The following is a 12,727-nucleotide window of genomic DNA, read 5'->3' as shown; positions in this document are numbered from 1 at the left end:
CGAAGCAAAATAAGCTCGGTTGTCTCAAAAGAGTGTATGACATACATAACTTTCTTGGAAGAGCATGATACTTTGTGAATGGTGTTTATCTCTACAGTACGATAGAGCCAAATACAGTGTTTTGCTTTCGACAAAATCAACCGTCTTTCTATCATAGCAATAGATATCTATATCGATGCACTCATCAAGCTGTTACACCACAGCACCCGGAATTATTATGCAATTCTGCAACCACATCTTGCATAAGCACTACTAGTTATGAGAAAGGGAGATATCGTTTCTTTGTTCTTTATTATTGTCGATTGTTGCAGCAAGGTGCGCATCCAGTTCAGTGAGCAGTTACGTGGGGTAGCACATCACGTCAAACAACGGTGCTTCTATGTTGCCGCTAGTATTGGAAATGCCTTTTTCAAACTGTCGGTGCGGAGGATGTAAAAAGGCATCTGGTGCCCAATATACCTCACCAAAACAGATCTGTATGTTTTGCTGACGACACTGTAAATCATCATAGGTTATGTATTCTGTGTGGTTGCTCTGATTCATAGAGAACTTGACATTGATGCGCTTCGAATCAGCAGTGTATCTATAAACTGCAAAATATGTTTTGTTTGATCTGACATCTTTGTATCTGATACCGATGTGTTAAATAAGATGAGGTCACGGGTAATCCGGATTTTCGTTTGAAAGAGAATACAGGGCGATATATTATTTGATCGTTTGAAGCGATATATCAACGTGGAGGTGATTTAATATATGAAAGAGATCCTAGAAATCGCAGATACACAACGTAGGCAATAGAGAGAGAGAGACGCAAGTAAAGACTCAGGCGATGAAGTCGGAAACACCGAACGCATTTTTTTAGTGATAGGTGGCAAAAGGGGCGTCTATGTTTGTATACTAAGCGGCACAGGTTGCAGTCGCAAATATACACACGTCGGCGGTTCGGGACTACATAGGAACTGCTTTTTTAAAAGCCCTCTCGAAAGCGTGGGAGCGTGAATACTTTTGACAGCCCATGCCACCTACCACGTGTGTATTGTGCCTATCACACACGATCCCATGTCCTTCCGTTTCTTTTTTTCTGCAGTCAAAGAATGTATTTATTTTGGTTTAAAAAGTATGGTACAAAGCGCAAGAAAAAAAAGCAAAGCTATGGAGTCTTATTCATGTACAGCTGAGATTGCACTTAGTTGGCCTTCTCAAAGTACTCCTTGGAGGCCTTGACTTCGGGCTTGATGGTTTCAGCACCCTTTTGCCAGCCTATATAGCAATTGAACATGTCAGTAACCCTTACACTACTCTTCCCATTCCCGGTTTTCATATTCCATTTTCCGTGTCATCTTACCGGCAGGGCAAACTTCACCGTGGACATCGGTGAACTTGAAGGCTTCAACAAGACGAAGGGCCTCGTCGACGTTGCGACCAACGGGAAGATCGTTGATGGTGATCTGACGGACGATACCCTTGGGGTCGATGATGAAGAGACCTGTAAAATGCACACAAATGATGAGTACAATGCTGTCACGTTATTCCCCCACATTTAATCAAATACGTACCACGAAGGGCAACACCCTCATCCTCAAGCAAGACACCGTAGTCGCGAGCGACCTTCTTAGTCTTATCGGCGACGATAGGGATGTTCATGTCACCAAGACCACCCTGCTTGCGGGGAGTGTTGATCCAGGCAAGGTGAGAGAATTCTATGGAAGTCAACGGAAGGGAGCTGTGTTAGAAAGACATCTTCCGCAAAAGAAGACAACAACATAAAAACGCGTGTTCAAAGCGAGCACGTTTATTACCAGAGTCGGTGGAGGCAGCAATGACAGCGGTGTCCAAGGCTTCAAACTCCTTGACGCGCTCAGAGAAGGCAAGGATTTCGGTGGGGCAGACAAAGGTGAAGTCCATGGGGTACCAGAAGAAGACAACGTACTTGCCCTTGTAGTCAGCGAGCGAGACATCCTTGAACTCACCATCGACGACGGCGGGAAGGGTGAAGGCGGGAGCGGGCTTTTGAACTTGAGCGACTGTACAAGAGCAAACAGGAAGAGGTCAGTAACATGCTAACGAAGCAAGGGACAAGGCGCAGCAGTAGCGGAAGCGAGGGAAGCTTACCCATTTTTTAATATTACGAAAGGGAAAAAGATGATTCCAAAATTACAGGTTTGCCCCCGGCTTTTATATGGGTGGGCGGGTTTTCAAGGTGACGCGCGCTCCACCGATTGTTGATAAACAGGACAGCCACCCTCGCTGCTTGAAATGCTTAGTCAAGCCTCGTGATACCCAATCAAAAACGCAGACTATCTTCGAATGATTTCGATCTTCTTCATTTTGAGTCGGCCAGCGAGTCGGAGCCAAGAGCTCTGCTTTGCTTAATCATGCGCTTCATGGCCTATCAAATCTCGCTGTTTGCCTCCTCTACCTCCGTCTCCCAATGAAAAACAAAAAAGCCAAAGCAGAAACACAGTACACACACTTAATCATGGCATGATATCATCTCTATTCCAAGTTTGTATTGAGGTAGTCAACAAAAAGATCGCCTAGACGATCAGTGTCCAGCGTAGTGCGCATCTTGTTGATGGACACAAACTGCTTGCGCAGACGCCGTAGTTCTGATAAGGTCACTGAGCGTGAGGGATTGATCACCTTGGCCGAGGCATGCGGGACAACCATGGGCAGACCACCGGCACCGAATTCCTTTTGGCCTTCGGTCACGGCATTGATGATCTCAAGCGTCACTTTGTCGAGCTTATACACGTAGCTCGTATCTGATACGGGTTTCTACGACAGCCAGAATAAGGTTTGGGTTTAAATTATACGAGAAAGGGAAATGGTTGCACACCACTTACGGAAATAGTTGACATGTTCGGTGGTGGCGGTTTACGCAAAATGACCGCATCCCAGATTTTATCGCCAGGAGCACTTTCGTCATCGTAAATGACTGTGAAGAGTGGCGAGTCCCACCGATTCTTTGAGTCTGGCTCTTCGTAGCGTGTCACTAGTTCATCAAATCTAGCAGCAGTAAGGAAGAGGTTGATCAATCTTCTAATCAGTCCCCCGAAATCGCACCATCTCTTTCCTGTATTACTTTGCTTGCATGTCCTCTCCTCCCCCCAAGATATTGCTTACACAGTCGAGTCATATGCCTCTGCCGATTCTCGTTTCGTGTTCCATTCTTTTGCCATAGCAATCGGTGTGCCTGCGTGTACCTAGCAACAATAAGTGGTTACGATAAAACAAACGTAAATGGTCTATTCCCTATATTTCTTACCACGCAGTGAGACGTGCTAATGGCGCGCGCAACGCAGTACAGCTGGTATCGGAAACCTTTGATATAGTTCATGCCGTCTGCAATAACAATGTCGTCTCTGCTTAATAGTCGTTCCACCGCTGAAAGCATAGCACCGCGAGCCTTCTTTTCTTCGCGTGCCTCTATGTATGAACGGGTACTTGTGAGCTATAATTCTCCAACGCATAGACACACGGATCAGAGCGAAATCCGCACCTCGATATGCATCTTTGCTGACATTGAGCGAATCGTCATTGATTATGTGAATGCGCATGGACCGCTCTTCGGCCTGAAGGCGCTGGAGCATGTACTGCTCGATTTGCTTTGCTCTTGTTGTTTTGCCACTGCTCGGGAATCCGGTCAATACGATTAACGGCATATTATTTCTATTCGTGTGTATTAGGTAAAGATGTAAAGGCTAAATTGGTTCGATGTGACTGTGGAATCCTATTTTCCCGAGAGAGAGAAAGAGAGTAATCCGGTGCCCGCGCCCTGTGTTCCTGTAAGAAGAACAATCAGATGAACATGTGGTTTCGAGTAGCTTCGTTGAGGACAGCGAATGGGAACGTTTGCCGATAAAATGACATGTCATGATCGCCAAATACGTCGTGAATTTTCTCACGGTTGTGTCGAGATCTTGATCCGAGCGCACCTGGTGTAGTCCTCGTCGTTGTATTAGTGGCACCTAGAGCTGTGTATTGTGTCGGCGTTTGGCCTGAAAATGAAATATGGTAGCTTCAAGGTCGAGGATTTTTTTTTTCATCGATTTCGTTTATTGTTTCTGTGCAAGTTTCACATTCTATTTGCTCGACCTTTTGTAAACAATAAGGCCTTTTATATCACTCACTCTTTTGTCTGTCTCCGTCTGTGCCGTCTACTGATCCCCCGACGCGATGAACTTAAAAAAGATCTCGCAAACTCATTTGTCGTTTGATCCTTTGAAGCCGGTCATTCTACGTGGGGGTCCCGAAGAAGATGTCCAATCAGTTTTCTCTGGCAATGTTGTCTTGTCATTACCAAAACCGACAAAGATCTCAAGTGTTAGTGTGACCTTTAAATCTACAGCGACCACTTACTGGCCTGAAGGTAAAGCAATCAACTGCGTTTAACTGAATCTGCAGCTTTATCGCTTATCTTATCGTTGATAATTTTGGTGTTGTTTAGGCATTGGCATTCGTGGCACTCGGCTAACCTCTGAAAAAGTGTTGAGTGAAGAGAACGTGCAAGTCTTGACAAAGACCGAGGATGAACAGTCGACAAAGTTGCCTGCAGGCACCCATCGCTTTCCTTTCGTTTTCCTCGTTCCTAACGTGAGTAATAAAACGATCAAAATCTTCCATCTATTGTTTTTCCCGAGACCTAGAGCTAATTGTTTTTCCTGATTTTTCGATGTAAATAGTCCGTCGTCGAAACCATTGAAGACATGTATGGTCGCGTGCGACACACCGTTGAGGCACGAGTCACCCGCCCAGGAATCCAGCTTCTTAACTCGTGGCACGTCTCCAAGCACGTTTTGATTCTACGAACGTACATGTCCAATTCGCTATTGACCAATAATTCGGTGCAAGATCTCTCGCGAACGCTCGAGAAGCGCATTACCGCGGCGGACATCCAAGTCGTCATAGAACAAGCGGCCTTTTCGCCAGGCGAGGCATTTAGTATCCGCACGGTAGTCCAACCGCAACGCAAGCACGTGCGGATTGAGAGCATGGACCTGGTTGTGAGCGAGCTCAACCGTTACCTCGAGCTCGAAATGCGAGCACAACGCAATGGCCACGAAAAGTTTTCATTCGAGTTCCGCGCTTCGACTGCACTGGAAATACCAGAAGATACCACGGAAGCGCTACATTCGTTGTTTGACAAACACAATGGCGCGCGGCCTATCAAGTTAGACGACACATTTGCTCACCGACTCACGTTTGCTACGCCGACATGCCACCAGAACCTTCACCACACCACCACACATTACAAAGAGATCCAGTTCCGTCACTATCTTACCGTTACAATGACCATATCCTCGCCTGATGACGGCGGCACCACAACACCTCCATTGGCCGAATCCTTATCCTCGTCGACCGTTTCTTCATCGTCCTCCTCTCCTGTATCGACACCTCCTGCCTCGACTGCAGACATGTCGATGATGCTGGATGCTGCAGCAATAGGAGGAAGTGCCGCCGGCTGGCACAATGTCCTATCCAAGTTTCGCGTGAGTCGAAACAAGAACAAAGAAAAGAACCGCGTCTACGATACGATTGTGTTTGAGGTGCCCATCAGCGTGTTCGATTGCCGCCTCAAGGAAGACTTTGGCCGACTCCCCTCTTATTTTGATTTGGGCTCGGTGCCTCGCAATATACCCAAAAAGCCAAAACATAAGCACAGCAAGGAGAAGGCCGTGCTGGCGAGTGAACGTGGAATGCCCGAAATCGACAAGCCTCATATACCACCCCACACGTTCCTTTGCTCATGCTATCACGACTTTGCCCTGCAAATGCAATATGCTTCCCAAGCTCCCTTTTTAGTAACCACCACGCTCGAGCATGAACATCAGCAGCTTGAGCGCATACCATCGCGACCGCCTCCAGAATACGCCTAAGCATTTATAATCATACTAACCGTAATATATACTAGTTAATACCCAACCCCCTTTTCTGCTATCAAAAATTATCATCTACATTCCAAGCTAGCACAACGCTTCGCGAAAAGAACACAACACGCACACACTATATAGAACACAAATATATATATCATCTGGTAGCAATGATCTATGCAATAATACTTTAATTTAATTACCAATAAAGCAAATGTGGGCGAAAGAACCCGCTCTTATATAGACCGCTGGTTGATTCGTAGGGCCGAGAATGTTAGGACCAATGGCTGTGTAACCTTCAATTTCGGGCTGCCATCTTACGATTCGGTGCATCCAAGCAAGCATATATAAAAAAGGCATTTCCACCACGCGCACGTCTCAAATGCGGTATGTGTCAATTAACAGCATCGTACAAAATGCCTCTGCGGACATGATCGTCGCGAAGCTTTTTTATTCCCGAGCCCTACATTGAAATGGGCAATTATAAAAATTGGACATTCTCTTTTTCTAGACCGGTCTCCATACTGTTCTACCATTTATCTTCTTTTTTCTTTATTTCAAACAACCCCTTTAATGTAAATTTTCCCTACCAAACAAGCCCCCTTAAGTGTCATTCGATCATAATATGAAGCATCTCCATCAGCAACAGCAGCAGCAGCAGCATCACCAGCAACAACCCCGTAAACGCACTCGCACGTCGCCAAATCAACTTGCCGTGTTGGAAAACACATTTGCTGTCAATCCATCCCCTAATGGTCGGATGCGCGAACAATTATCGCGTCAACTCGGCATGACAGAACGCTCCATTCAAATCTGGTTCCAAAACCGTCGTGCCAAAGAAAAGAATATAGCAAGACGAACATGCATTGCTCAAAACCGGATATGGCGGATGCAGCAACTAGCTGCAGAGGCTGCTTCAAATGCTTGTCAGCAACAGAATTCCAAGGACCCACAAATGTACTATTACTATTACTACTATTACTACAATCAACAACAAACGTCGTCGTCGAGTCATAATAACGGTAATAACAACAACAACAACAACAATAATACTAGCACCAGTAACCCTCACACCATGTTTGCACACCCACCTCCTCCCCCTCCTCCCCCTCCACCTACTCCTTTACGTGCTCATTCTTTGGATCCAAGCACTACGTTGCAGCATCATCATAATCAGCATGATCAACAGCAGCAACAGCAGCAGCAACAAATGCGTCATCAACGAGGGGCCACTATGCCAATAATCCCAACAACTGCTACAGCAGATGAATGGTCACCTACAGACGTATTCCAATCATGTAAATGTTGATCAATGATCTATAACCAGATAATTGCTGACCTAAGCTCCTCTAGTTCTCTACTTATTTTGATACTGAAAAGTATAAATCATTTTACTTATTCATCAACCATTATGTAGATCCTGCTGTGCTGATCCAACACGGATTCTCCATCGACACTCTCGAGATCGGCACTTGGAAACGCGTCATGCTACAGCCCAACGATCTACAATGCTACTGTGATCTGGTCCAGCGAAACATGACCTGGGTAATTCAGGACGGCTCCTACTCTTTCAAAATGACATTTGACTTGGACGCAGTCCAGACGATCCAGCTCGAACCCATTACAAACGAACGTCTGGAGATTCAACTCACTCTGGACGAAGAGAAATGCGGAACGATGGCATTCTTTATGCATGATCCCTTGACTGGATGGACTCGGTGTCGCGATTTTACTCAAGATAAACAGGCTACCTCGGTTAGAGTACATCGTTTATCAGGCCCTGCATTGAATATCTGGGCCGAATGGCAATCGTTTTTGCAAAATATGCCTGATACTGACCCATTTCATCAGAAAATGTTTATAACCTCTGCTGCTACTACCTCTTCTTCCTCTTCTTCTTCTTCTACTACTACTGCTGCTGCTCTTACCGCCAATCCTATTACCACCACTACGTCTTCTACTTCTATCTCTACAACTACTGCTACAGCTACTTCTACTACAGATCCAATTACTGATAACTCTGAAACACCTACAATTTCCATTAGTCAAAATCCCTAAAAATCTACCTCCCCCCGCACTTTTGCTTATTTGCTTCATTTTTACTTGACCCGGGCTGTTCTATTCTTCTTTTCTGTTGTAGTCATTATGGAATATATACCCTTTCTTTTTTTTTGCTGGAGTTTTTTATTCGATATCATTACGAAAATTTTTTTCTATAGTTTATTCCATATATATTGATGATACCATAGTCATATTGTACAACATTGAGCAAGTAATTATTTGCTACGTATCTCGATGTTTCTTGCCATCATGAGCCGCAATGTCAAGTAAAAGACAACGATGTGTAGCAATTCACGCTTGCCGTAAAACTATCGATGTTCACCTTCCGATAATTTGCGTAATTTTGTGTTTTATGTACTTCTGTTGCTACTGAGTTAGGACGTATCAATGCTCCTAGCTATCATCATCAGCACCATGTCATTTGATTTGTGTCTCAGTGTCCAGAGGTACAAAGAACTCGCTTAGGGTCTGGATCACTGGCCTTTGAGCATTTTCAAACATAAGAAGTGGAAATAACGATCAATGGTACTGCTTATCCGTATCGTCGGATCGCTAACCAGGTTGCATGACGAACACATCTATGAACGAGTAGGGATTAAAATCAAATTCAGCGGTGATGAGTTATGTGATATTTTTTCGTGCGGTCAACCGCTTTTGGCCATTATCTACTACATAACCATATTGTTTTACTCGAGGTAGACACTGCTTATCAGGCTGTTGCTTTTCAATGGGATATTTACGGGCCCTTTTCATTGGTTATATAAAACTTTGGTGTTTTGAGAGCAATTGTATTGAACACTGCACATTATGATATACAAGATCAATGTAAGTCTTTCTCTCAACCGACGAGGTGGCCTAGCTGCACTAGATGCCACCTGCATGAAATACGCCCGAAGTCATTCTTATGTTATTTCACGACACGCTCATGGCTGATTAAGTACTGTCATAAAGAAAACATTACATCTCAGGCTAGTATAACATAAATTTCATCTACCAGTAAGACGTCGCACCACACACTGCTCGCACTTTCTTTACAAAAAAACCCTTTTAAATTATTATTAAAATCCAATAAATCCATGTGTACGAAGAAATTTTGCTATGAAGATTAAGGGTGATATGTTGAAGAGATCTTATTAATAGTATACTCTGAATTTTTTCAAGCGGTTATATCATAGCCGTATAAGTTTTCCGACCATCATCCAGAAAGAGTATAGCTGTACGATTTTCTAGGCGAAGAAAACAAAGAATGGGTCTTAGAGCATTTTTACACATCGATAGAATTACATTGTCCCCAGCTGTTATATACTATGTATGCAGTGAGTGAAGTACATATCCTTAGTCTATGTTATTCTTACTGATGTGTACACAGTACTTCAACGCAACAATAAGCCTTACATAGCATGCAGCGCGGATATGTTTCTGACACGTATGTATAGCCAAGCTGTCGGTAGACTGGATGTAAAGCCGTTTTGTGTTTGCCACATACGTTCGTAAAATGCGCGTAAAGCAAAAAACTGATTGTTGTTATGGCGTAGTCTATATACATAGACATACCTATCCTATCAAGTGTCCAAATTCGACTACGTACTGGTCTGAATACTATATTCATGACCAAAGCAGCACAGCAGCAGATTGAAGGTAACCCTTTACTAAAATGGGGTTTCTATACATACTCTTGGTGCTCCGTATTTGTTTAACGTACCTGAGAGCTAAGAATGCAACCCCACCATGGAATTGACGGTTCCGTTTGTTTACATAAATCCGTATAAAGCAATGGGTCGTGATTATATACCAAGTTGTTAGTATTTTTATAGGGAATTACAGACGAAGCACTGTCATTTTGAATCATAAACATATTCATGGTGGCCCGGGACCTATCTAACTTTTTCCATGCGGTGAGCTACTACAAAGTCGGATGCACTCATAGTGCATGGAGCATTGTTTGTTTTTATATATTAGGAAAGATTTTACGCCCTTGTTGGCTGTGCTACTTAGAGTATGCTTAATATTACGTCGTCGTATACCAAATACGAGACGTCATACATTTTCTGCGCCCTTGTATTTATGCTCCTATGCGTGACATCACCGGTCGAAAGGTAAAGTTGTTCTTTACACGTTTTACTGCGCTGAGTTACTACCAGTCCTGTTCCCGAAGAAAGGGAATATCCACAACTATTCATTGTTTGTAAATAAATATCATACGGCAGGTTAAGAACAAGTTATAGAGTATAGAGTGCAAATCCCCCCTTGAACGCCGCGCGCATCATCTATGATCGCCGATCCTTCTTTTTCTTAGACGTACCTAATAACGACGAGATGCACATGCGTCCTTAAAATATGGACTCTACATATTATATGCTTGCTATATACGCCTTTTGTCCGTTAAGCTACTGCTGAATGAGAAGCGATAATAGAGATACATCCCTTGCGCATTGTAGGGAGAAGGACCTTTCTTGTATTTTCTTGGCACCTGTCCAATGACTTTCCTGCCGCAACAATCCACGATATGATGTGGCTGGTTTAAGAAAGGCGCATTAATGCTTGAAAAATACACCACCGTAATGGTTTTTATGCTTGGGGGATGAGCAGGATGAGGCACGGCTATTCTAACTCTGTTATTTGTTCATGCTGGAAAATCAGGACTAGCTTTATTTTCGAGAGAAACAACGCATAACTGCTTGTTGGGAAAAAGTCGCTAATCCTTACAAGGTTACCACTGGAATAATCCTCCTTTGCTTTTTGGTCACAAAACCGGCTGTTGAAAGCCGACAAGGCCATTTAGCAAAAAGAAAACGATTACTTTTGATAAGTATGAATCATATGTCGAAGTTTAAACATTCACCTGATTCTACTATCAGCATATAGAACTCTGTGTGTTAATTTCCAGTGATAGGGTGTACGAAACAGAGCTCGCTATTCATTTTTGGGTTTTTCTAGTTTCTCTGTAGAAGGCACTCCAGCACAACAGCTGGAGAGATGTGTGGTGCCACAGAGTGTGCTGGCAAAACGCATATTATTGCGTCACCGTGTACGATACTCATATCGAACAACCGGGTATAACCAATGCTGTCCACTGAAAGAGAAAGAAAGAGTCTATTGCGCTGCCAAAACATAGGCAAAATATGACGAAGGTGTCAATGAAAGGGTAGTATGGAAGAAACTGTGACAGGTTGCGGTTTAGAGAGCTCATAAGCCGGTAGTTTTAGAACAACTTTACAGTGGGTCTAGATTATCCGCAAACTTATAAGCCCAACATCAAATTATGCAGACGCGTCATGTCGCGTGATTTATCCGTCAAATGGTGGGGGCCGAATCCATCCAACGTTGTTACCCGGCGGGAGACCTTTCATTGTTAATTTACAAACATACCCAGTAGGTAAAATTTTCCGTTTCAAACAAGACAAAAAAAGTTATTGACCGGCTATGTTGTTCAGAACAACTCACCGAAAGTTTACAAGAGCGATGCAGAGTGCGAACAGGGGGCTGGGGATGAAGGCACTTCTAGAGAGCGCAAAGAAAAAGCAGTACATTATTGAAAGTCAGTTTTTCCTTTGGATTCCATTTTAGTCGATGGCTATATAAACCGCTTGTTTTTTGCAACCTCAACAAAACAAAGCTTTTTTTTCTGTATTTCTAAAAATGACCAACCCCAAGGTAAGTCTTCTCTTTATAAAAGGGGGGAAATCGAAGTGTATGTTCTGTTCGCTGACTCGTTGTGCTTTGCCCACGTAGGTTTTCTTCGATGTTGCTATTGGCGGCACCCCTGCTGGCGTAAGTATGCTTTCTATCTCGGCTTCGTTTGTTTGTTGTACGTTTGAGGACTGGTTTTCTCAGACTTGCTGTTGTTCTTTATATAGCGTATCATTATGGAGCTCTTCAAGGATACTGTCCCCAAAACTGCCGATAACTTCCTTCAGGTAAACAGTTGTTTCCACGATCATTCTCGTGCTGTGTTGACAGCGAGTGTACGTGAAAGCTGGCTAATATAGTTCATGTGACATTAGTTGTGCACTGGCGAGCCTGGCTTCGGCTACAAGGGCAGCATCTTCCACCGTATCATTCCTGACTTCATGTTGCAGGGTGGTGACTTCACCAACTTCAACGGCACCGGTGGCAAGTCCATCTACGGTATGTTTAATGATCTATACACGAAGAAGGACACAGGATAAACCAGAGGAAGAGGAAGAGAAAGAAACCGGGGTACCAAAAGATCTGCTCCTATTATCGCGGTGGTGCTAACTCTGTTCCCTTTTGCGTGAATCCCACAGGCAACAAGTTCGCTGACGAGAACTTCAAGCTGAAGCACACTGGCCCTGGTCTTCTCAGCATGGCCAACGCTGGACCTGTAAGACAGCAGCTCTTTTGTGAAGACTAGTAATCTCGAAAATACATTATATAACATTAAGCTAACCATTTTTCTGTCTGTCATGTAATAGAACACCAACGGCTCCCAGTTCTTCATCACCACTGTCACCACCTCCTGGTTGGACGGCAAGCACGTCGTCTTTGGCAGAGTCGTCGAAGGGTACGTAATTCAATCTTTTCTTGGCTGCTACACGCGCCCACGTATGCAAAAATTTTTACTAAAAATGGCCTCTTTCTCTCCGCTGCCAACTAAATAGTATGGACGTCGTCAAGAAGATCGAAAGCTTCGGTACCCGCAATGGCGCTCCCCAAAAGGAAGTCAAGATCACCGACTGTGGTAAACTGTAAATAATTTGATTTTCTTCATGCTCACCCGTTGTTCATGATCACAAATAAAAGAATCACTTTTCCCAGCCTATCGCAATGCG

At 43.9% G+C, this 12,727-nt stretch overlaps 6 protein-coding genes across 6 annotated transcripts; 4 read left to right on the top strand and 2 right to left on the bottom strand.

Annotated features, from left to right (window-relative positions):
* Positions 1-1,074: 1,074 nt before the first annotated feature.
* BDB00DRAFT_839410 (thioredoxin-like protein) lies at positions 1,075-2,173 on the bottom strand. The gene is made up of 5 exons (XM_053124697.1): positions 2,113-2,173; positions 1,800-2,024; positions 1,557-1,700; positions 1,346-1,486; positions 1,075-1,260 (listed from the first exon to the last, which is right to left on the bottom strand). The coding sequence occupies exons 1-5, from the start codon at positions 2,114-2,116 to the stop codon at positions 1,187-1,189; spliced, it is 588 nt and encodes a 195-aa protein (XP_052976325.1). The 5' UTR covers positions 2,117-2,173; the 3' UTR covers positions 1,075-1,186.
* A 323-nt stretch (positions 2,174-2,496) lies between these two features.
* BDB00DRAFT_769480 (chromatin associated protein KTI12-domain-containing protein) lies at positions 2,497-3,665 on the bottom strand (the record flags this gene model as incomplete). The annotated part of the gene is made up of 5 exons (XM_053119818.1): positions 2,497-2,778; positions 2,847-3,009; positions 3,127-3,206; positions 3,269-3,324; positions 3,503-3,665. 5 exons carry the CDS (start codon positions 3,663-3,665, stop codon positions 2,497-2,499), a joined length of 744 nt encoding a protein of 247 aa, XP_052976324.1.
* Positions 3,666-3,840: 175 nt separating this feature from the next.
* On the top strand, positions 3,841-5,915 carry BDB00DRAFT_567794 (uncharacterized protein). Its single transcript, XM_053117890.1, has 4 exons — positions 3,841-4,017; positions 4,195-4,372; positions 4,451-4,596; positions 4,686-5,915. Exons 1-4 carry the CDS (start codon positions 4,015-4,017, stop codon positions 5,877-5,879), a joined length of 1,521 nt encoding a protein of 506 aa, XP_052976323.1. The 5' UTR covers positions 3,841-4,014; the 3' UTR covers positions 5,880-5,915.
* A 700-nt stretch (positions 5,916-6,615) lies between these two features.
* On the top strand, positions 6,616-7,122 carry BDB00DRAFT_839402 (uncharacterized protein). Its single transcript, XM_053124696.1, has 2 exons — positions 6,616-6,895; positions 7,023-7,122. Exons 1-2 carry the CDS (start codon positions 6,634-6,636, stop codon positions 7,115-7,117), a joined length of 357 nt encoding a protein of 118 aa, XP_052976322.1. The 5' UTR covers positions 6,616-6,633; the 3' UTR covers positions 7,118-7,122.
* Positions 6,999-8,052, top strand: BDB00DRAFT_839401 (uncharacterized protein). Its single transcript, XM_053124695.1, has one exon. The coding sequence runs from the start codon at positions 7,359-7,361 to the stop codon at positions 7,929-7,931; it is 573 nt and encodes a 190-aa protein (XP_052976321.1). The 5' UTR covers positions 6,999-7,358; the 3' UTR covers positions 7,932-8,052.
* Positions 8,053-11,573: 3,521 nt separating this feature from the next.
* On the top strand, positions 11,574-12,647 carry BDB00DRAFT_790571 (Mal s 6 allergen; the record flags this gene model as incomplete). The annotated part of the gene is made up of 7 exons (XM_053120970.1): positions 11,574-11,588; positions 11,667-11,705; positions 11,792-11,851; positions 11,939-12,062; positions 12,203-12,279; positions 12,371-12,459; positions 12,557-12,647. 7 exons carry the CDS (start codon positions 11,574-11,576, stop codon positions 12,645-12,647), a joined length of 495 nt encoding a protein of 164 aa, XP_052976320.1.
* Positions 12,648-12,727: the final 80 nt, after the last annotated feature.

This window comes from Zychaea mexicana (assembly GCF_025766255.1).
Source record: "Zychaea mexicana strain RSA 1403 chromosome Unknown BDB00scaffold_76, whole genome shotgun sequence".
Taxonomy (NCBI): Eukaryota; Fungi; Mucoromycota; class Mucoromycetes; order Mucorales; family Lichtheimiaceae; genus Zychaea; species Zychaea mexicana.
This window is presented reverse-complemented; position numbering and strand designations above follow the sequence as displayed.

Bases quoted from the DNA above. Each gene is read 5' to 3' on its own strand.
- BDB00DRAFT_567794 (XM_053117890.1), top strand. The intron at 4,373-4,450 runs GTAAAGCAATCA...GGTGTTGTTTAG, and splicing joins GACCACTTACTGGCCTGAAG to GCATTGGCATTCGTGGCACT. The intron at 4,597-4,685 runs GTGAGTAATAAA...CGATGTAAATAG, and splicing joins TCGTTTTCCTCGTTCCTAAC to TCCGTCGTCGAAACCATTGA.
- BDB00DRAFT_839402 (XM_053124696.1), top strand. From the start codon at position 6,634: ATGCGCGAACAATTATCGCGTCAACTCGGCATGACAGAACGCTCCATT. The intron at 6,896-7,022 runs GTAATAACAACA...TTTGGATCCAAG, and splicing joins GTCGTCGAGTCATAATAACG to CACTACGTTGCAGCATCATC.
- BDB00DRAFT_839401 (XM_053124695.1), top strand. From the start codon at position 7,359: ATGCTACAGCCCAACGATCTACAATGCTACTGTGATCTGGTCCAGCGA.
- BDB00DRAFT_839410 (XM_053124697.1), bottom strand. The intron at 1,701-1,799 runs GTAATAAACGTG...TGACTTCCATAG, and splicing joins TGCTGCCTCCACCGACTCTG to AATTCTCTCACCTTGCCTGG. The intron at 1,487-1,556 runs GTACGTATTTGA...TGCATTTTACAG, and splicing joins TGAGGGTGTTGCCCTTCGTG to GTCTCTTCATCATCGACCCC.